This window comes from Tursiops truncatus, chromosome 14, assembly GCF_011762595.2.
Source record: "Tursiops truncatus isolate mTurTru1 chromosome 14, mTurTru1.mat.Y, whole genome shotgun sequence".
Taxonomy (NCBI): domain Eukaryota; kingdom Metazoa; phylum Chordata; class Mammalia; order Artiodactyla; family Delphinidae; genus Tursiops; species Tursiops truncatus.
In genome coordinates, this window is record NC_047047.1 from 50575957 (window position 1) to 50598065 (window position 22109).

Genomic DNA, 22109 nt, shown 5'->3' on the forward strand with positions numbered 1-22109 from the left:
TTGAGGTTAGAGACTGGGGCGGGGTGTTCTCCCACTGCCACATCAGGGTGCCTTCCAACCCCAGCACAAGAGCCCAGCCCAGCCAAACCAGCCCTACTGCTAAAGCCACAGACTGCCAGGGCTAGATGCGTCCCGAGCCAGAACTCAGAAGAAGAAACTGAGGCTTACCAGGCCTCTTTCCCACTTCTCCACCACTCCACCCGGCGCTCGTTAAGCCCCCAATCATACTGGCTGTGCACAGAGCTTCGCCGTTAATTTGACTTGGGGGAAAGAGGGGGAGGGCAAGGAGAGACAGGCACAGCCTTCACCTGACGGAGTTTAGGAACCGGAATGGGGATTGGAGGCGCGGCGCAAGAGTCCGGCCTAAGCCCCAATCTGATGCGTGCCGAAACCACCATTTCACAGCAGTCGGAGCAGCCCACATGATCCGAAAGGGCAGAGGGCAAAAACCGTTTCTCTCTTTTCCCCAAAGCATGTGAGTTTTCTCCTTGGGCAGAAGAACCTTCCTTACTACCCTGGTTGCTCCTAAGACCAGCACTGCAGGAACGGTAATACCGAAAGCAGCCACCGCCGGCCCCACGCAGTCGGGGCCCGCTTCCTGGAGGAGGCGCCTTTCGCGCGCTCCGCGCTTGTGAACCGGCCCCGTCCTTCCCTCACTCACCGGTGTCCACAGAGGTGAGCACGGCGTTCGGGCTGGCTCGCCGGCCGCCCCCGCCGCCGGGCACGACTAGCGTCTGCATCTGCCGGACCAGCTCTGGCATGCGGTCCCAGTGGCCCTCGGCGCGGCAGCGCTCCAGCTCGCTCTCCATCTTCAGGTGGGAGCCGTGCGCGCCCTTCGCAGCCATCTTCGAGCGGGCGCTGTCATGGGAGGTGCGGCCGAGAAGTGGAGACCCGGCCGGGGGCGGCGTCCCGGCTGGGGCACACACGCGGGCGGGGTCGACCCGGGCGCGAGCGGCGGCCGGGGCCCGGGTGGCAGCGGGGGCCCGGGCGGCGGCCGGCGGGCAGCAGCCGCAGCAACCAGCGCACCCCCGGCGCCTCGGGGCTGGGGCTCCGGCTGAGCGGCCCGGACGCGTCCAGGAGCAGCCTCCGCCTCTGCTGCAGCAGCTTCAGGCGCCGCCGCTGCCGCCGTTGCAGCTGCTGTCACAGCCCCCGCCCCAGGCCTGGGCGCCGCCAGCTTCGGACCCGCCCCCGGCCGCGGCTCCACCCCCGCGGGGGCGTGGCGCGGCCTCGGCGAGCCGGGCGCGCGTCACCTTAATGCTGCGCGGAGCCCCGGAGGTCGGGGGCGCCTCGCTCGCCACCCCTCCCCCATCCCATCGGGGCTCTTGGCCTGGGAGACCCCCGCCCCGACGACCCGGCTTTATGTGGTGGCCCCGTCACCACCGCTGTCCGGCACGTCACAAATCCCGGGAGAGGCCGGCCCGCCGGTCACTCCCAACTCCTAGAGCGAGCCTCGCCGGAGAGCCGCCGGCTGCCGCCCGGGTCCCGCCCTGCTGGGCCGCACGAGCCTTGCGCGCCACACGCGGGGCTCTCGGGAGAACCCGCCGGTTCGGAGTCCAGCGACTCTCGGGACGCCTCCACCGCGAGAGACTTGAACGTTGTTTTTTCAGCGCGGTGTTCCTCTTTCCAACCTGTCTGCCCCCAACCCAACTGGCAGGCCTGTCCTCTGCGGAATCCCGTTGCTCTGGATTTCTTAAACTTTTTAAGCTGTTTCTCCAACTTGGTATTTACATATTTAATTCTGGTGTCTGAAGACTGATCAAAGCTGTACCGAGCTCTAGGACTTAGCTCGCTGCTGTGGGGACGAAGAAGTTCAAAGGATTATAGGGCGGCTCCGGGGGCAGAGGCGGACGACACCCTCTGCCTAACACTGGTTATGGTGACCCCGCCTCGGGGCGACACCAGCGTACAGTCCCTTGTGGGGATGGAGGCCATCACTCAAGAAATCACAGCGAGACCAAAGCGACAAAACAAAACTAAGTGACATAGTGCATGGCACAGACCGAAGATTCCAGAATACGGGAGAGTTAGAGCAAGCTTTTAAGTGTCAGGAGACTCACTGCTTCGTGCTTCCAGACAACTGTAACCGTGGGAAGTTTTTGTCAAGTGGAGCTCAGGCTCCTGGGCCCACAAGGGGTTATCTGTTGAAGGCAGCCTTCCTACCCCCCCCGCCCCCCCTTGTCGCCCCCAACTCCCCCCCCTCCCCCGTGGATATCCTCTTCTGTAGGTTTCAAATGCTGCTCCATTCCTTGTTTGGGGGGCAGAATTCCTCACCTTGGCTGCCGCTCTGGGGTCTGTCCTGAGCTCTTAGAGACCAGGAGATAGATGAAGGAAAATGGGGACAGCTTTGGCAGTTTACTCAATTTACACAAACTCCTCCTCACCTACTCTTGTCAACTGCTCTAGCCGGCCTTTTGTTACCCTTTGCCTGCCCTTGCTGGTCACCAAAACCAGATTTCACTTGGAGAGAGATGTGCGTGTACTGTGGGTGAGGGTGGCCTGAGGACACCCTGCGATTTGCCCCAATCTGGTGTTCCCCAGAGTCAGCCCTAGGGCAGGCAAAGAAAAGCAGAGCTGATAAGAGGAATCCTGACAAAATAAGGAAAACTCCTCCCCTCCCTCTTTTCTCTCCAATCCTTTGCCAACCCCTCCCCCAGTTTGCTGGACTCCAGGGAACTAACTGAAGGGGTATTGCTGCCTGTTTCTTCCGCGGGTGCATCAATATTTGTGTGGGCATGGGAGGGAGGAACACAGCATCATGGTGAAAGCTTATGACAAACTGCCCCTCAGCACCACAGAACACATGCTGGACCCCTTCACGGCTCTTTTCCAGCAGAGACAGGACCCCAGCCCATTAGTGACCAACATCTTTCAGGGGAGTAAGAGGCTGTAGGAACAAGAACAAAGAACAATCATGATCCAATCAGTAATATTTTCCAAAATCAATGACAAATAGAAAGAGTGGTGGATGTTTTTATTTTTTAATAATCTGGGATTTCTCAGATGAGAGTTTAGGACACATTCTGATAAAGACCGCTGTCATTTGCCAGCTCAGAAATGCTACCGAAATAACTTGCTGATCAGGTGAAGCTGAGTTCATTGCTTACCACAGTGAGGGAGAGCACTGCCTTGACAATCTTTGTAGCATCTCAGAGAAAAGAAGGAAGTTCGCAGGAGGTAAATCGACTTAATGAGAACTGTGTATTTTCAGGGAGCAAGAAAGATGGTACAGCACGAGGGACCATCTGGTTTAAAGGAGACTCTAAAGCCAAGCCAATAGGAGACTATTTGTTTAGCTGCTGCCCCTTAACAAAGTGGGAAGCTCTTGCCATTAGATCACAAGAGAGGCTAAGCTATTAGTCTTTATTCTCATGAAGTTAAGGGCTTAGTGAGATCTCTGATTTACTTATAGGTTGAAAGGCTTATGATGTTTAGTTAGGCCCCGAGTAGGAGGGTATTGAACACCTCATTTCAACTCACAAAAAACAAGTTCATGTTTGTTCTCAGAGAAAAGGTTTGGTTACCAGAGACTTGGGCAGGTCAAATAATGGTATGGGAGTTTCAGAAAACTTGGGAACACACAGCCTGCAGTGGCCAGTGAGACTCAGGAATCCTCATAATTGTCTCTTAGTTGGCCGGGTACCTTTTGCACAGTTGGTTGTCTGGATTGAGATTTGCCTCCACGGAACAAATCTTGTCTTAGGTCGTGCACTTTCCTTTGACAAATTGTTCACTTCTCTTGGAAACCATATGCCCGCCCTGAGCTAAAAGAGGAAGCAGAGAGATGAATCAGCCTTAGAGCTTGCCTCACCTTTGGAACAAGAAAGATTATCCAAATATTGGCTAAGAATAGGGTCACAGGGCAATTTAAAGCTCTGGAGGTCCTGGTTGAGGACTTGTGAAAAGTAGAAGGGCATCTCAGAAACTGAGGCATACCAGTCCAAGTATGTTGTTGATTTTCCTTGGAGAAGACAGGTATTAACTTTTGATTTAAAGAGACACCAAAGAAAGCACAACAGAGTTCTACAATTGTACAACATGTGGTCAGTCTCCTTAGGCCTTGAGGATAAAACAGTATTTGAGTTTGGTTCTAAAGGGAAGTGGAGAGTGACTTATTTATGGCCCCAGGGACCTAAGTGAATCTATACTCCTGCCACTGGGCTTTTGACTGGGAGGATAGGAGTATTACAAGGACTAGGATGAGGTATGAAGACTCCTTTCTCTTTATGGCTTTTGATTTTAGTTTTATTCCTTCCTTAGTGCCTTGTTTTAAAGGCTATTGTGCAAACTTGGGTAGAGGTTTAGGTGGGTCAGTCTGAACCTTGATGGGTTTAGTTCTAGTAGAATGTCTGACATTCTGGAATTGCTTGCCCACAGGTGAGCTTCAATCTATGTTTGATTTACACACAAAAGTACTGGCAAATAAATAACCGAATTAGCCAGGACCTCATTATGAACAGGGAGGTCCTCAGGGACTGGAGGGAAGAGGCCGTCAGGAGAGCATTTAATGTGGCAATTCCATTCACACAGTAAATCCCTTGCTATTAAGTTAATGAGTGTAGTGTCACAAAGGAGAAAAGAACATTCCTTGGTTAAAAGTACGGGGCTGATGGTTAAGTGCCGGGGCCTAGGGAAGGTGTGGTTTTAGATATTTAGGATTATTAGATAGATGCCTGACCAAGTAGTTTGTTGACTCCAAGGAAAGGGTTGTACAGAGGGTCCCTGACTTATGATGGTTTGATTTCTTCCAACTTTAAGATGGTAGGAAAGTGATATCAGTTTGGTGGAAACCACCCTTAGAATTTCGAATTTTGGTCTTTTTCCCCAGGCTAGCAAAGTGCCGTAAGATCCTCTCTCATGATGCTGGGCAGGGCAGGGCAGCTTCCAGTCAGACACGTGATCACAAGGGGAAACAACCAATACACTTATAACCATTCTGTACCCGCACAACCATTCTGTTTTTCACTTTCAGTACAGTAGTCAATAAATTACAAGAGATATTCAATACTTTATTATAAAATAGGCTTTGTGTTAGATGATTTTGCCCAGTCGCAGGCTAATTAATGTAAGTTCTGAGCACATTTAAGGGTGGCAAGGCTAAGCTGTGATGGTAGGTTAGGTTTACTAAATGCATTTTTGACTTAGGATATTTTCAACTTATGATGGGTTTATCAGGATGTAACCCCATTATAGGTTGAGGAAGATCTGTATCATAGTGCTCAGGTTTAAGATTGATATTATTGTGACCATATCAATCAAAATTGCAAGACTGTTTTAATTTTTAGAGAAATGTTTCCTCGTGGGTTTGCAGGTAGAATGGGAAATTGAACACCTTCACTGATAACTTCTTTCTTTCTTTTCCCTTTAGTTTCTTAGTTCTAGAGCTCTTTTAAAATAGAGCTCTTTCAAGGTTTTGGAGGTCTGGCCATGGGCCTATTTCCCACCCTACTTTTTGCTTGCATATTAAATCCTCTAGTTCTGCTTTGAGGCCATTCACAAAAAGATAAGAGGGAGAGCCAGGGTCACATCTGCTTCAAGATTTACTACTGAATGCAACGTATTAAAGAACCTATCCCTAAAGTCTCCATCAGGCTTCTCTTTTTTTTGGCTTGAAGAACTGAATCAGAACACTAATTTCACAGGAAAGGCAAAGGATAGCCTCCGAAAGTCCTTGACCGACATCTGCAGTGTTTCTAAGTCCCTTCAGCTTCCTATACAATTCAAGGTCTTTTAAGTCATCATTGGAGGTCTTCCAATTCTGACTTTTTTATCCAACTTTTTGCAACATATGCACTATTGGTATATATCTGGCCACTCTGGATTACATGTCCCTCAAACTATTCTAAATTCCTCTGCAATGTTCTATCTTATTTAGGCCTTGGAGAGTCTTAGGCAATGGCTTTCAGCTGAGAATGGAACCAGAGCTTAAAATTCACCATAAGAGTTTTTCTCTGTGCTGAAGGAGGTTTCCCTTAAAGAGGTTAAGTGAGGTTTGGGGTACCTGGCTGGCTAGGAGGGAAGGAGAGGGGGTCAGAGGGAGAGATGGGGCAGCAGTAGATGGAAGAATGTAGGATAGAGGAAGAGGAATAGTGTGTTTGAGTTGTGATTTGTGGGAGATCTAAAAGACAGTTTTAAGTTCATATTTTTCTTTTGCTTTGGCCAAGGAATCTGTTCAGGAGGCGATTTTGGAATCCAATTTCTTTTGGATGCCTCCTCATGCTAATAAAAAAATGAAGACCGTTGGATGTTTGGAATTATGTTCCCTTTTCCTTCAAAGGCACTTCTCAAGTGAATAACTTTGTTCGTATCAAAAGTTCTTATAGTGGGGCTTCCCTGGTGGCGCAGTGGTTGACGGTCCGCCTGCCGATGCAGGGGGTGCGGGTTCGTGCCCCGGTCCGGGAGGATCCCACATGCCGCGGAGCGGCTGGGCCCGTGAGCCATGGCCACTGAGCCTGCATGTCTGGAGGCTGTGCTCCACAACGGGAGAGGCCGCAGCAGTGAGAGGCCCACGTACCGCAAACAAAAAAAACAAAAACAAAAGTTCTTATAGTGGCCACTGTCATTCTGAATTATCCTTGGTGAAATGATGCTATTTAGAAAAACAAGTGCACAGATTTGGGCAATAGCATCAATACAGGTAAGAAGCAGAAGTTGGGTCCAAGGAAGGCATGGACTGAGGTTTATACTAAGACTGGGAATGTCAGTGGAGAGTTGCTTGTGTATCCTGTGGCTCGGGGACCCCCAACCTCACAGCTAGACCTTACCCAATGGCAACTCTGTTGAACTTACAGTTCTCAGCAGATGAAGGGCGTGGAGAGATCTCTGCTGATCCAAACTCTCACAGACAAAACTAGTCTGAGGAAAGTTCTCATAAGGTGTTGTTCAGTGGCCTGAGACAAAACTTTTCCCTGGGCTGGCTTAGGGATGGACTTATTGGGACCCACACCTGTCCTCTTCACCATGAACTTTATTCTAATATATGCACAACAATAAATGACCAGGATGGACATAGACAAATAGTTGCCTGGTTAGTGATAAGGTGGATATGCACCAAGGAGAAAAGATTTTCAAATATGGTCAGGTAATCGAAGGATTCCTGAAAAGAGTTCCTTATTGCTAGGAAACAAAATAGATTCAGTATTTGGGGAGCTCAACAAAAAGGAGACTTAAAATAAGAAATTGGAACTTGGGCCCAGGACAAGCCTTACATCCCTCACTAGTGAAGCCTGAAAGACCCCTGAGGGGATCGAGGGCCTCAGAAGGGGACACTGTTTCTGAAGCAGGGGTCTTGCGCTGCAGTGGTGAAGAGGGTCTCCATTGGATCTCGGTGGAGCTCAATAATTGAATGGTGGCTCCCTGAAAATACCCTCAAAACAACTTTGTGATAATGTAAAGCTGAGCTCTCATCGCAGGAAGGGAGAACACTAACTGCTCCGCAGAGCCAGAGTACCATCTAAAATGGGGAGGCAAAGTCGGATATTTATGAAGTATTGGGGTCTATTTGAAGGCGCTCTTCCACTGAGGGGGCTTGATTAGGGACTGGACAAGAATAATGATACAATAGTTGAGGATTATTAGGGCAAGGGGAGAGTTTGTTTATTTGTTTGTTTTTGTTTGTTTTTTGTGGTACGCGGGCCTCTCACTGTTGTGGCCTCTCCCATTGCGGAGCACAGGCTCCAGATCGCAGGCTCAGCGGCCATGGCTCACGGGCCCAGCCGCTCCGCGGCATGTGGGATCTTCCCAGACCAGGGCACGAACCCGCGTCCCCTGCATCGGCAGGCGGACTCTCAACCACTGCGCCACCAGGGAAGCCCAAGGGGAGGGTTTTGAGGCAAGGGTTTCAGAGTCTTAGAGAGTGGTTGGATGCAAAATATTGAAAAGTCGCAAAGTTCATTTAAATGTTTTTCTGATTGAAATTTCTGCAAAAATTAAAGTTACAACTTTTATTATCCCGGGCAAGAGTTTCCTGCAATAGAAAAGTCATGTCAGTGTCAATAGTAAGCTGTCAGGATGTTTGGTTCTTCCTATGCACTGACTCAAAGTTGTATTATATATGATTATTGCAACATCCCCTTGCCCCCATCAAATCACTCCTATTTGTACTGGTTATCACAGTGGCCATGAGTCGTTAGGCCATCCAGAGGGAGAAAGAGCCTGATGAAGAGATGTTCTCCCACCTCTTCAGATGTTCTCTCCAGCCTCTTCTTTCACACTATTGTATTTGCCATTTGGGGGTCCCAACAGGAACCCTAAAAAAGTATACTAACTTTGAATATGAATTAAACCTTTAGTTCACAGTCAACAGTCCCTTCATCCACCCAGGTCATCAGGGTATGTGAGGTAGAGCGGAATGACAGCTGCCTTTCCAGTCTTCTGTAGTCATAGCCCAGATCCTTATATACAGAAACCAACTTTTACTTATTACCGTGATTATTGGCTCATAGCATTTCTGGCCCATGATGTAACTCATGTCTTAATTATCAGTGCTGTGACTCGCTAGCCCAACCAGCCCTCCTAGAATGTTGACATGAATTCTGCCAGGGGCTGGCTTGTATGGTCAGTATTTCCCTTTGACAGCTGCCAGAAAAGCTGGGGATAATCACTAGATAAGGAAAAAGGCCGTACAAAGGCAAGTTTCAAAACCATGAATTCTTTGTGCTTGTGTGTAATTAGTAATTATTTGTTATGTTTTTTATTTTATTTTATTCCTTCCAGTTTTATTGAGATATAAGTGACGTACAGCTCTATATAAGTTAAAGTATACAGCATAATGATCTGACTTACATACATCCATCATCTCACAGAGATACAAAATAAAAGAAAAAGAAAAAAAATACTTTATTTCTCATGAGAACTCTTAGGATTTACTCTCTTAACAACTTTCATATATAGCATACAGCAGTGTTAATTATATTTATCATATTATACATTATGTCCCTAGTACTTACTAATCTTATAACTGGAAACTTGTACTTTTTGACTACCTTTATCCAATTCCCCTCCCCCCAGTTATGTTAATTTTAGAATCCTAGAACATTAGAAGTTTTCCTAGTCCTGGGAGGTGAGAGCTCTGGAGTGTCTCCTATCTCCACCCACCCACTTCATGACTGAGACACTGGCACCTCCCTCCATGCACGAAACTCCCTCCCATCAGCCTGTCTGTTCTGTTCCCTGGGCTCCCAGGTGACTCCTGCTTCTCTTTGGTGGCTTTTGTGGCATCTTGCAGGACTGCTGCAGTGGGACCCTCCCAAGAATGGGGGCCCATCCTTCCTCCTAGCCTTGGTCAGTACTGGTTCCCTGCCCAGTTACTGCCATCCTGGGGAGAGAAGCCAGCCTCACCCACCAGCGCCCAGAACCTTCTCAGCTCACCTTAGCTGGTCTGATTTTAAGCCCTACCACTCCTAAGGCCAACCTGAGTGTCTGCCCTTCAGTGATTATAGCACTTTTAGGCCTTAAACAATAGCTTTGCTCTATCTGCTTTTCAAATCTTTCATTGCTATCTGTTTAAGAACATTTTTTATTGTGAAAATTAACACAATTAAAGTACATAAAACATAATTATTATAAAGCACCTTTTTTAAAAGTTGAAGTATAGTTGATTTACAATATTATGTTAATTTCAGGTATACTACATAGTGATTCAATATTTTTATAATTATGCTCTATTTAAAGTTATAATAAAATATTGACTATATTCTGTGTGCTAGACTAAAGCAAACTCTTGTTTACCACCAACTAGAGTCAAGAAATAGAGTTTTACCAGCTTGCTAGAAGTCTCCCTTTATATCCCTTCCCAAACACAACCCCAGCCCTCGTAAAGGTAACTGCTAGCTTTTATGTTAATTACTCCATTGCTTTCTGATATCCTTTATTAGATTTAGGAAGTTCCTTCTATTCCTAGTTAAAAGAATTTTTTAAAAAATTATGATTGAAGTTGATTTTTACAAATACTTTTTTTTTACATTTTTTGAGATAGTCATTTTTCTCCTTTAAATTTATTAATATGGTGAAATACTTTGATTTGCAAATGTTAAACCATCCTTGCCTTTCTAGAACAAGATCAATCTAGTTGTATTAGCTTCCTATTGCTTCTTTAACAAATTACCAAACACCTAGTGGCTTAAAACTAGCACATTTGTTATCTTACAATTCTTGAGGTCAGAAGGCCAGAATGGGTCTTAGGGGCTAAATCAAGGTGTTGGCTTAGAGCTGCACTTCTGGAGGTTCAAGGGGAGAACATGTTTCCTTATCTTTAGCAGCTTCTAGAGGCCATCTGCATTCCATGGCTGGTGACCCCTGCCTCCATCTTCAAAGCTCATCACTCCAATCTGTGCTTCCATGGTCACATCTTCTCTCAGACTCTGATCCTCCTGCCTACCTCTTATAAGGACTCCTGTGATTACATTGGGCCCACAGGGATACTACAAGATCATCTGCCTAGGGATTCCCTGGCTTCCCTGGTGGTGCAGTGGTTGGGAATCTGCCTGCTGATGCAGGGGACACGGGTTCGAACCCTGGTCTGGAAAAATGCCACATGCCGTGGAGCAACTAAGCCCATAGCCACAACTACTGAGCCTGCGCGTCTGGAGCCTGTGCTCCGCAACGGGAGAGGCCGCGACAGTGAGAGGCCCGCACACCACAATGAAGAGTAGCCCCCGCTTGCCGCAATTGGAGAAACCCAACACAGCCAAAAATAAATAAATAAATTTATTTATTTATTAAAAAAAAAAAAAAAGATAATCTGCCCAGCTCATGGCCCTTAATTTAACCACATCTACAAAGTCCCTTTTGCCATGTAAGATTGATATTCACAGGTTTTGAGGATAAGGATGCGAACATCTTTGGGGCCATTCTGTCTCTGACATTGGTTGTATTTTCTTTTCTTTTTTTTTTTTTTTGCGGTACGCAGGCCTCTCACTGTTGTGGCCTCTCCCGTTGCGGAGCACAGGCTCTGGACGCGCAGGCTCAGCGGCCATGGCTCACGGGCCCAGCCGCTCCGCGGCATGTGGGATCTTCCTGGACTGGGGCACAAACCCGTGTCCCCTGCATCGGCAGGCGGACTCTCAACCACTGCACCACCAGGGAAGCCCCCTCTTATCTTTTTCATGTTTATAGAATTTATAGTGATATCTGCTTTTCATTCCTGGCATTGATTATTTGTGTGTTTTCTTTTTTTATTTTTCTTGATAGTTTGCAAGGATTTGTAAATTTTATTGGTCTTTTCAAAGAACCAACTTTTGATTTTGTTGATCCTCTCTATGGCATGTTATTTTCCATTTCACTGATTTTTGCTGTTATCCTTATTATTTCATTTATTTTACTGTATTTGGGTTTCTTTTGTACTTCTGTAAGAGTCAGGATTGGCTAAGTTAGGCTGCAGTAACAAACAATCCCCCCCAACTCTCAGGGCTTTCAACAACAGTTTATTTCTCACTCATGCTGCCTGTTCCATCCAGGTTAGCTGGGTTCTTTTCCACATTGTCTTCACTTTGTGGCTCATGCTGGCTGAACAGCCACTGTCTATAGCATTGACAATCATCGTGGCAGAGGGAAGAGACAGGATGGTGAACCGTATGTAAAAATTCTGCCTAGATGTGACATGTAACACTTCTGTACACATTCCATTGACCGGAGCAGGTAATACAGCTAAACCTGATGCCAGTGCCCGGAGGGAGTGAATCTTTGTGAATAATAATATAGTATCCCATGCCTTATTTTCTAACTTTTTGAAGTAGAATCTTAGCCCATTAATTTTTAACCTTTCTTATTTTCTAATATATGCATTTAAGGCTATAAATTTCCTCTTATCAGCTGTATCCCACAAATATTTATACATAGAAATTTTGTTAACATTCAGTTCAAAATATTTTCTAATTTCCTTTGTGATACCTTACTTGAGCTATGTGTTATTAAGAAGTATTTCTTAATTTTCAAGTAAATGTGGAGTTAAAAAAATTTTTTTTCTAGTGTAATTGCATTGTATCAGAGGATATGATTTGTATACTCTCAAATCTCAGACTTTTTTTAGACCTCACTTTCAACAACGCGATCTTGGGAAGAGGACTTTGAGCCTCAGATGAGACCCTAGCCCTGGCCAACATTTTGATTTCAGCCTTGTGATACTTTGAGCAGAGAACCTAGTTGATCCTGGACTTCTCCCTGAAATGTGAGATAATAAGTGGGTGTTGTTTTAAGCTGCTAAGTTTGTAGTAATTTGTTATGCAGAAATAGAAAATTAATAGAGTGTTTCTGCTAGTCGATAAATCACTCAGTTTTTGTTTGTCTAAAAATGTCTTCTCAGACTTCCCTGGTGGTCCAGTGGTTAAGACTCCGCACTTCCACAGGTTCAATCCCTGGTCAGGGAACTAAGATCCTGCATGCTGCATGGTGTAGCCAAAAAAAAAAAAAAAGTCTTCTCATCTTTATTCTTTTTATTTTTTTTTAACTTTTTCATGTTTATTCTTGAAGGATGGTTTAGCTGGATACAGAATTTTGGACTAGCAATTTTCTTTTAGCACTTAGACAATATTACACTGTTCTCTGGCTTCCATTGTTGCTGTTGAGAAGTCAGCTGTCTGTTGCTCCTTTGAAAATAATATTTTTTCTCTTCTGTTTATCTTTAATATTTTTTTGGTTTGTTCTTTGCAGATTTATTTTAATGTTCCAAGAATAGATTTAATTAAATTATCTTGGAATTTGTTGCTCTTCTTGATTCTGAGCTTGAAGTCTTTTATCAGTTCTGGAAAATTCTTAGTTATTATCTTCAAATACTGTCTCTGCTCATTCTCAGCTCCAAGTAGACTCCAAGTAGGTATAAGTAAGACCTTCTCACTGTATTCTGTGTCTCTTACCCTTGCTTTTGTATTTTCTCTCTTGTTGTCTCTCTTTACTTCATTCTAGATAGTTTCCTCTACCATGTTTTCTGATTCATTGACTCTTTCTTCTCACGTGTCTAGACTGTTGTTGAACCCATCCCTTGAGTTTTTAACATCTCTTATTGTATTTTTTTGTTCTCAAATTTTTATTTGATTCTCTTTCCAGTCTGCTATTTTATCACTCTTCTATTCTATCACAGAGGGACATCTTCCTTGACTCCCCCCATAATCACCTTAGGCTTGTTTACATCCCCCCCGTCCCGCCCCGGCCACTGTGTGCTGCCATGGCAACCTGGGCTCTAACAGGCATTTACCTGTTCTCTTACATTCTCTCTCCAGCTAGACTATAAATATCTTGAGGATAGAGAATATCATTTACTCTGTGTCTCCAGCATTTATCACAGTACCTGGTAATAGCAGTCACTCAATAAATGTTGTGGAACTCAACTGAACTTTTACTAAAGAAACCTCCTTGACCATCAAACACTGCCCCACTTTGAGGAGATGGAAAAACTTCAGTTAAGTCTCCACTACTCACAACTGCTCTTTGTGTGAGGAGATTCGTCTATGGAGGGAATGCTAAGAGCTGCTATTTCTGCATCCAGGCTGATGAGAGGAAAGAGTGGAAAGCAAAATAGACACAGAAATAAGAGGCTAGGGGCATCTCAGGTGAGTTTCTGGGAAATTTCTGGGAATGAAGAGAAATTATTGGACAAGATCAAACTTTTCCAGGCTGCGGAGGGGCGGGCTGGAGGTGTCGGTGCTGCCATGTCCTGGCGGTGGCTACCGGAGCGGCAGCCTTGCGGAAGACTGTAGAGCCGGAGGTGGAGGAGGTGGGGCTGCCGCTGAAGCCGGATGTGGATCTAGTGCTGTGTACCTCGGTGGGTGAGAATCCAACAGGCCAGGAGAGGAGCGCCGACTGCAGGTCTCTACTGACCTTAATGCAAAGATGAAACCTGATGAAACGCCTCTGTTTGACCCAAGTCTACTCAAAGAAGAGGATTGGAGTCAGAATACAGCTACATTTTCTCTAGCCATTTCCCCAACACATCCTGGAGAAGGTTTGGTTTTGAGGCCTCTTTGTACTGCTGATTTAAATAGAAGTTTTTTTAAGGTAGTAGGTCAGCTGACAGAAACTGGAGTTGTCAACCCGGAACAATTTATGAAATCTTTTGAGCACATGAAGTAATCTGGGGATTATTATGTTACAGTTGTGGAAGATGTAACTTTAGGACAGATAGTTGCTATAGCAACTCTGATAATAGAACATAAATTAATCCATTCCTGTGCTAAGAGAGGAAGAATAGAAGATGTTGTTGTTAGTGATGAATGCAGAGGAAAGCAGCTTGGCAAATTGTTATTATCAACCCTTACTTTGCTAAGCAAGAAACTGAACTGTTACAATATTACCCTTGAATGTCTACCATAAAACTCTGGTTTCTATAAAAAGTTTGGATATACAGTATCTGAAGAAAACTACATGTGTCAGAGGTTTCTAAAATAAAACCTTTAAAGAAAGACATCTGTCAAATGAGCTGATGCAACAAGGCTACACTCTCTTCCTAGAGTTAAAATATTTTGTTGCTGCAACCCAGTGACCTCCATAAATACTGGATTGAAAAAAACACTGTAATACAAGTATAATGACATTTAGAAGATTACTTTGGGCTGGTGAGACATGCTGAGTTTAGATTACAGATGAAATTATTAAGGGGATGATTTTTAACCAAAGGAGTATATGTTTAACTTGAATCTTTTCTTGCATTGTATTTTTCTAAAGTTCGGCTTTATTTCTTAGTAGTCAGTGTAGGTAGTAAGAAGTTATATGTCTGCTATCTGTACTGCTCATTAAAAAAAAAAAAAAGCATACCGTGAATAAGGCTGTTTCTTATCACATTCATAAAATTAATATTTTTTTCAAAGAAATATATCTAAATACCACTTAGGGGTGTATCATTTCACATATATTACATGAAATTGGATGTTAGACATATTATAACTAAATGTAGTTCAGTCCAACATTTGCTGATCCTAATACTATACTGGCAAACCTGGTGAGCCTTTAAAATAAGGAGAAATGAAAATTAACTTCTTATAAAATGTGACAATTTAAATGTACATCTAAAAGTTGATATAATTCTAATGTAGCTGAAGTACCACCTGTCTTATATGTGAAATATAATTATTCATTTGTTTAAAATATCTAAGAGAAATATAAGCTACTTTTTAACAGTGAATTAGTAAATCCTGGCATATTATGTATTTCTAAGCTGATTTCTCATTTTTCCAGGGGTGTCCAAGCCTCTCTTCTAAGTAACATTTTTATGAAAATGGATTACAAAATTGAGTGGAGTATTTTAAAATGTATCATACTGCATTTATTACATTCTTAAAATGTTGATGGAAGCTTTTCTATTTAATGTGATTATAATGGTACTATTATTCTGGTCACTATCCTATTTTGATTTTATTTATTTTAATTATTTTTTTAAGTTGAAATAAGAATTAGATACTTCACTACTGGTTCGAATCTTTTACATTTCAAGTTACATTAAACCTGTTCATATGAATAGTCTTTTGTTAGAAAAAAAAAACAAACAAACTTTTCCAGGCTGTGGAATTACCCAGACCTCCAAAGAATGAGGGACTCTTGCTGACATCTAAGTGGTACTGTTTCAGTGTATCTAGGAACTCAAGGCAGAGTGGTTTCTAAGAAAGGAACCTTGTACAACCAGTATGTTGAACACACGGGACTTGTGGGTTGTATTTGTCAAAGCTACTTTATTTTTGTCCTCCATTGACTTTTTAAAAATTTGAGGTATAGTTGACATACAATATTATATGTTTCAGGTGTACAACATAGTGATTCACAATTTTTAAAGGCTATATTCCATTTATAATTATAAAATATTGGCTATATGCCCTGTGTTGTACTATATATCCTTGTAGCTTATTTATTTTATACATAATAGTTTGTATCTCTTAACCCTCTAACCCTACCTTGTCCCTCCCTCCTTCCCTCTCCCCACTGGTAACCACTAGTTTGTTCTCTATATCTGTGAGTCTGCTTCTTCTTTGTTATATTCACTAGTTTGTTTTATTTTTTAGATTTCGCATATAAGTGATATCATACAGTATTTGTCTTTCTCTGTCTGACTTATTTCACTTAGCATAATAATACCCTCCAAGTCCATCCCTTCCATGGCTCTTTTTTTTTTTTTAAAGTTTGTGTCTACATTTTTAAAAATTAATTAATTAATTTATTTTGGTTTTGTTGGGTCTTTGTTGCTGTGCGTGGGCCTTTCTCTTGTTGCAGCAAGCGGGGGCTACTCTTCGTTGTGGTCCACGGGCTTCTCATTGAGGTGGCTTCTCTTGTTGCAGAGCATGGGCTCCAGGTGTGTGGGCTTCAGTAGTTGCAGCACGTGGGCTCAGTAGTTGTGGCTCGTGGGCTTAGTTGCCCTGCGGCATGTGGGATCTTCCTGGACCAGGGGTTGAACGCGTGTCCCCTGCATTGGCAGGCAGATTCTTAACCGCTGTGCCACCAGGGAAGGCCCCTTCCATGGCTTTCTAACCACTTCCAGTGGGGGTCAGGATGGTCTTTTCCTGGCCATGTGTAAAAGTCCTGTCAAGCTCATAAATTTTTCTGTGCATCCTTAGGTAAAAGTCCAGGGGTCACTTTAAGTCACAAATGTGGACTTCATTAATCAATGTTTAAATCCTCATTCAAAGATAATATTTCTCTCCCACTCCCACAAAGCTAGGGTCAATGGCAGGTGGGCGGTCTGCAGCCTTGGAGGAGGCTGTGTTCAGTTTCTTCTCTTTCTTACTCTCTTCCTCCTCATCTTGCTGCTGCTTCTGACCTTTAAGGTTGAAGTTGGAAAAGGAGCAGAGGGAAGGGGGATAGGAAAGTTCCTGGTAGAATGGATTTATAAGTTCTACACCTGAGGACCCATAGATTCCTGGCAGATGTTTAAAGCTGACTCCTAGGGGCTTTCATGGGAGACCCCCGGGAGATTCCCCTTCTGGGTTCCTCAGACACAGCTCCCTCTCCTTCTGCTCCTCTGCTTCCCACAGCCTCTGCTGCAGCAGTTGCCTCCCGGCCTCTAACGGCTGAGTCTCTTTTGAGAGACTGGCCACCCTGCTGGTCAGGCTTCACCCCAGGTGGACGTTGCCTCTGCCCCCTCCTCATCTGGTCCCCAGAATTCTTGTCTCCTTTGACCTGTACTCTGAGGGTAGAGCAGTTCATGCCCAGATCCTCTTCTGTCTGTCAAGGCTGCTTAGCTTTCCAGGGCCAGCCAGTGGCGGCAGAGGCCACATCAAGTTCCTGCAATGGTCAGTCTCCTTGAGGCCTCTCTTACTAGACTGGAGTGGAGGGACCAGGTAACTCCTTAGATTTTCCCAAAGAAATCCTCCCCTCAAAATCTGCCCCGCTGCAACCTTCTCTTCTCCTGACTCTCCTATATCATCTTTCTGGGTGAGGGATTCCCTAGATGAGAGGACCAAGAGACAGGTAACCAGATTTTGAAAATTTCCTTTGAAGATCTGCATCTTTGTGGTCCACTCACACCTTTGATGATCAGTAACTATCATATCTTGGCATTTCAATCAAAATTTCCCACTTAACATCCTTCGTTGTACTTATTTGTTTTTTATTGGAACAAAAACATCATTATTTTTTCTGATTACAAAATGAATGTATGCTTCTTATAAAACTGAACTAATACATAAATGTAAAAGAATGTAGTGACCCAGGGCAATCCCACCTCCCAGAGGTAACTCAAAGGTAGGATTTTGCTGTGTAGCTTTACATGTTTTTTCTTTGACACACTTGCACTCTTTGTTAATAACTAAAATGGGATTGTAACATACATGAACTCCAAGGAGGCTTTTCCCTTCCACCATAAGGATATGTAAGCCCTCCCATCACCTATATACCTAACAGTATCTTGGAGTGAAATAGGAGAAGAGAGAAAAGCTAAGAGACTGAGCAATTCCCTGGATAGACTGAGGATCTAAATGGACAGCTTACATTATTTAATTAAACTGTGATTTACTGGAGTGGACTAAATTTAGTTTTCTCTCACTTTCCATCAAGATAGTTGCTTTAGAGGAAATAAGATCAGTTGTAGAAAACCAAAGGGCTGCATTTGTGTTTCATACTAGGGAGTATCCTGTGAATTTTCAAATTCCTACTACAAATGAAATTGCTGGGTTGGACAGTATGCACCTTTTCAAGGCTTTTGGTGAGCATTTCCATTGTGAGAGTATACCCTCTCTTACATTTTCCCTATACCCTCCTAACACTGGATATTTACATTTTTGCCAGTCTAATAAGCCAAAATTAAGAATTAAGCCTTTCTTTGATTTGTAACAACGTTGAGCAAATTTTGCATTAGGTTATGACACATGCTAGTTATTTAGGCAATACACACTCTCTTTGCCCAAGTTTCCATGTTGACTTCCCAATAAAATCTTAGTTAAGTTTTGCCCCAGGCTGTTTTTAAAGAATCCAGGCTAAAACAAGTGGGCTCCAGAGCAGACTGTGAGAGGCCTGTTCCTTCCCCAGGCCCCAGGGTATAGGTGGACCCGGACAGGAGTAAAGGCTGAAGGAGACACTTCCCCAAGGGACTTTGAGAGGCCACCATCAGGGCTGCTTCAGGCCTGATCAGTCACCCTCCTCCCTCCTAGGAGAACCTGCCCCACTCATTCATAGCCCCAAACTATGCCTAAGCAGGTCATTCCAGGCCAGGGAACCTTGTGAATTTAGATACCAGTGACCACAAGACAGAAGAGGGGGCTCCTGCTCCAAGGGAAGCCAGGCCACTCATGGACCAATTAGCTGTTATGGATGGCTTGACACACAAAAATGGCCTAAACCAGATTCTTCTTCCCAGGGATTTCAGCTAAGAAACCCAGAAAGAATTTGCTTGTAAACTGTGGAACTAAAGTTGTAAAGATAAGGAGGTAATGAACTGAGCCCTGGGCAAGCCCAAACCCGGCTGAGTCAGCAGGGAGAGGAAGATAGGCAGAGTAGAGGAGCTGTTCCCCCTGACACAGGAACCTCTCCCTCCTGCAGCTGGGCCTCCAACCTTGGAGCTGCAGCCACCTGCCTGACTCTGAGAGCCAGGGGCTGCCCAGCCATCTGCTGTCCAGTCCACAGGAAGACTACAGTGCCTTCAGCTCTGCTCCAGGCTCACACTTTCTTGTGTCCCCAGCATTTATTTATTTATTTAGTTAGTTGTGCTGGTGTTAAGTTGCTGCAGCTTGCAGGCTCCTTAGTTACAGCTTGCTGTCTCCTTAGTTACGGCTTGCTGGCTCCTTAGTTGCAGCAGGTGGGCTCCTTAATTGTGGCACATGGGCTCCTTAGTTGTGGCATGCAAACTTTTAGTTGCAGCATGCATGTGGCATCTAGTTTACTGACCAGGGATCGAATCCGGGCTCCTTGCATTGGGAGCGTGGAGTCTTATTCACTGCGCTACCAGGGAAGTCCCCGTCCCCAGTGTGTACATAGATGTGGTCTCCGTCCATCATAGGTTGCAGGTGTAAATAATACATATCTCTGATCGACTCTGGATTGGCCTCGCCAAGCCACTCAGAACACCAGAGGAAAGCTTTTGATCACAAAGGATAAAAAGTATGTGAGCATTTCTTTTATTTTTTTATTTTTGGCTGCATTGGGTCTTCGTTGCTGTGCATGGGCTTTCTCTAGTTGCGGAGAGCAGGGGCTATACTCTTTGTTGCAGTGCACAGGCTTCTCATTGCGGTGGCTTCTCGTTGTGGAGCATGGGCTCTAGAGCGCAGGCTCAGTAGCTGTGGCACATGGGCTCAGTAGTTGTGGCTCACAGGCTCTAGAGCACAGGCTCAGTAGTTGTGGCACACGGGCTTAGCTGCTCCGCGGCATGTGGGATCTTCCAGGACCAGGGCTCGAACCCGTGTCCCCTGCGTTGGCAGGCGGATTCTTAACCACTGCACCACCAGGGAAGCCCATGAGCATTTCTTGAAGCATTTTGAGCAGATATGGAGCAAGTTTATAAGGACCTTCCAAGAAAAATAAGACAAAGTACACAATAGCATTTTACAATGAACTCTCTCCTTAAACTTGGATGGGAGAAAGTTGTTTATTAAAATCCTCTTGGCAATTCTGGTAATAAACCCAAAGGACGGCATCTAAAATGGACCTGCTTTAATCTCCTCTTCCCCCACTCTACCTCCAAACAGTAAAGATTGAGCCATCAATCAGTATAGAGAGGTTCATGTAAACACTCTGCATGGTTCTTTGCATGTAAGGCAGCCCCTAAAATCTAACATTCTTCCAGAAGGATCAGAAGGGTTCAAACCTTTACCCTTTTCTGAAAAAGCATGCTCTGTCGAAAGAAGTCCCTTTAATTTTAACACATTCCTTTCATCCATGTCAAGGGTGGTGTGAGTGTACTGTTGACCCTGAGAACACTTATCCTAATTACTTACAAAGAATAGTGAAACAACTGATGACTAAGCAGAGGGTTTGAGCTAATGCTTGGAGTAAACACTGTGGCTGGGAAAGCTCCAGAACAAGTAACTACCTCCGTTCGTGCAGCGGCTGCGATGCTGGAAAGTAACGTTATCAATTGAAGTTTTGTAAAATTAAATATTATTAGAAAAGCAGAAATGATCATCATAAAAAATGCCCTCTATAGGAAGAGACTTTTATAATGTGAATAGTCAGGCTGTAACCTATAGTTTATTGGGTTTGTTTAGCCAATGGCTTGTAAGGATCCTAGTTTCCTGAATCAATACCCAGGGGCTCCAGCTCAACACTCACCTACTCTGTAAAGCCTTCCCCTCCCACCTGGGTTTTAGAATTCACTTTCATTCATCTCTGAACTCAATGTTAATATTGTCTGTGTCCTACATTTCAGCTCTTTTGGCTTTCAATATTCAATTCCTACAATCTCTCTCTTTTTTTTTTTAACGAGGTACAATTTAATACTTTTTAAAATGCTTCTGTTGCCTCATCCTTCTTTTCTCTATTTCTATCATTGCGTTCTTCAGTATATTTATAATAATCAGAATTTCAGGTATAGGTCAACAGGTGTCACTACGATAAATAAAATTTTAAAAGTTTACCATTCTTTTAAAATTGATTATCAAAAGATACAAACTTCCAGTTATAAGATAAATAAGTACTGGGGATGTAATGTACAGCGTGATGTACAACTGCTGTATGTTATATGTGACAAGTTGTTAAGAGTTCTCATCACAAGAAAAAACATTTTTTATTTCTTTAATTTTGTATCTATATGAGGTGATGTATGTTCTCTAAAGTTATAGTGATAATCATTTCATGGTATATGTTAAACGAAATCATTATGCTGTATACCTTAAACTTACACAGTGCTCTATATCTCAATTATATCTCAATAAAACTGGAAGAAAAAAATACTAAATAGACAGGAAAAACTTTGATTAACTGCTTCATTCACGAGTCTATCCCTTCATTTATTGTTATTAAAACTGTGTGAGAGATTGGGTGGAGAAAAGAAAATAATTATTAATGTTACTTAGAGAAGATTAAACCGTAATGGTGGGAATCTGGGGGAAAGTCCGGAGAAAAGTCAGCATAGGAACTGGTTTGTGAATTGCCTTTTTCCACCAAGTAAGTCAGTTGATATAGTCAAGTTAATTTATTCTGAGCAGACACGTGTCAGCATTTTACTGAAAAACAAGTGCAGTGTACTGAACTGACCTGTATTTTAAAAAAGTACTGGAAGCTGATTGGAAGCAGCCCAGATCCCTAAAGGCCAGTTCACAGAAGGATCAGTTAGTTCAATGTCCAAGCTACTCCCAATTTGCCAAATGTGTGATTTACCAAAAACTTAACTCTTGAAAATATCCAATGAATATTCAGGTATTTTTTACGAGTATCACAGGGAATATGTGTTATTCAGGATACTCTTCGAGATATTACTGTCACATATTCTAATTTAAAACATTTGTATTCAATATGTTCTATATTTTTCTTCGTGTATATGAATATATTCCATAAATATATTCACTTCTGTTTCTTTCAAAACACCTTAAAATGCTGGTAAAATAAATAAAGCTTTCTGTTCATTGGAAAGCTAAGCTCACAAGAAAGTAGGGAACATTCTCAGTGGTCACAAAACTAAGAGGGAGTTAAATTGTGGGGTAGGGGAGAGCGGGAGTCAGATAAGGTGAGGCGGAGACCTCCCTGGGGTTTACTGTCTCAGGATCCAA

At 43.8% G+C, this 22109-nt stretch overlaps 1 protein-coding gene, 1 long non-coding RNA gene and 1 pseudogene across 5 annotated transcripts in view; 1 reads left to right on the plus strand and 2 right to left on the minus strand.

Moving 5' to 3' along the window:
- Positions 1-1223, minus strand: part of TTC7A (tetratricopeptide repeat domain 7A) — a 125686-nt gene extending 124463 nt beyond the window's left edge. Inside the window, exon 1 of one of the 2 annotated variants that reach the window (XM_033838582.2) lies at positions 662-1223. In XM_033838582.2, coding sequence (XP_033694473.1) covers positions 662-845 — 184 coding nt within the window. In that variant the 5' untranslated portion in view covers positions 846-1223. The remainder of the gene's footprint in view (positions 1-661) is intronic. The other variant, XM_033838581.2, reaches the window with a different exon arrangement.
- Positions 1224-2960: 1737 nt separating this feature from the next.
- Positions 2961-22109, minus strand: part of LOC109551131 (uncharacterized) — a 31341-nt gene continuing 12192 nt past the window's right edge. For 2 of the 3 annotated variants that reach the window (XR_012325710.1, XR_004521811.2), the window contains one exon: positions 2961-3761. This is a non-coding gene — a long non-coding RNA (uncharacterized lncRNA). Of the gene's footprint in view, positions 3762-7623; positions 13810-22109 lie in introns of those variants that run through there. The other variant, XR_012325709.1, reaches the window with a different exon arrangement.
- Positions 13805-14865, plus strand: LOC117307896 (glucosamine 6-phosphate N-acetyltransferase pseudogene; annotated as a pseudogene).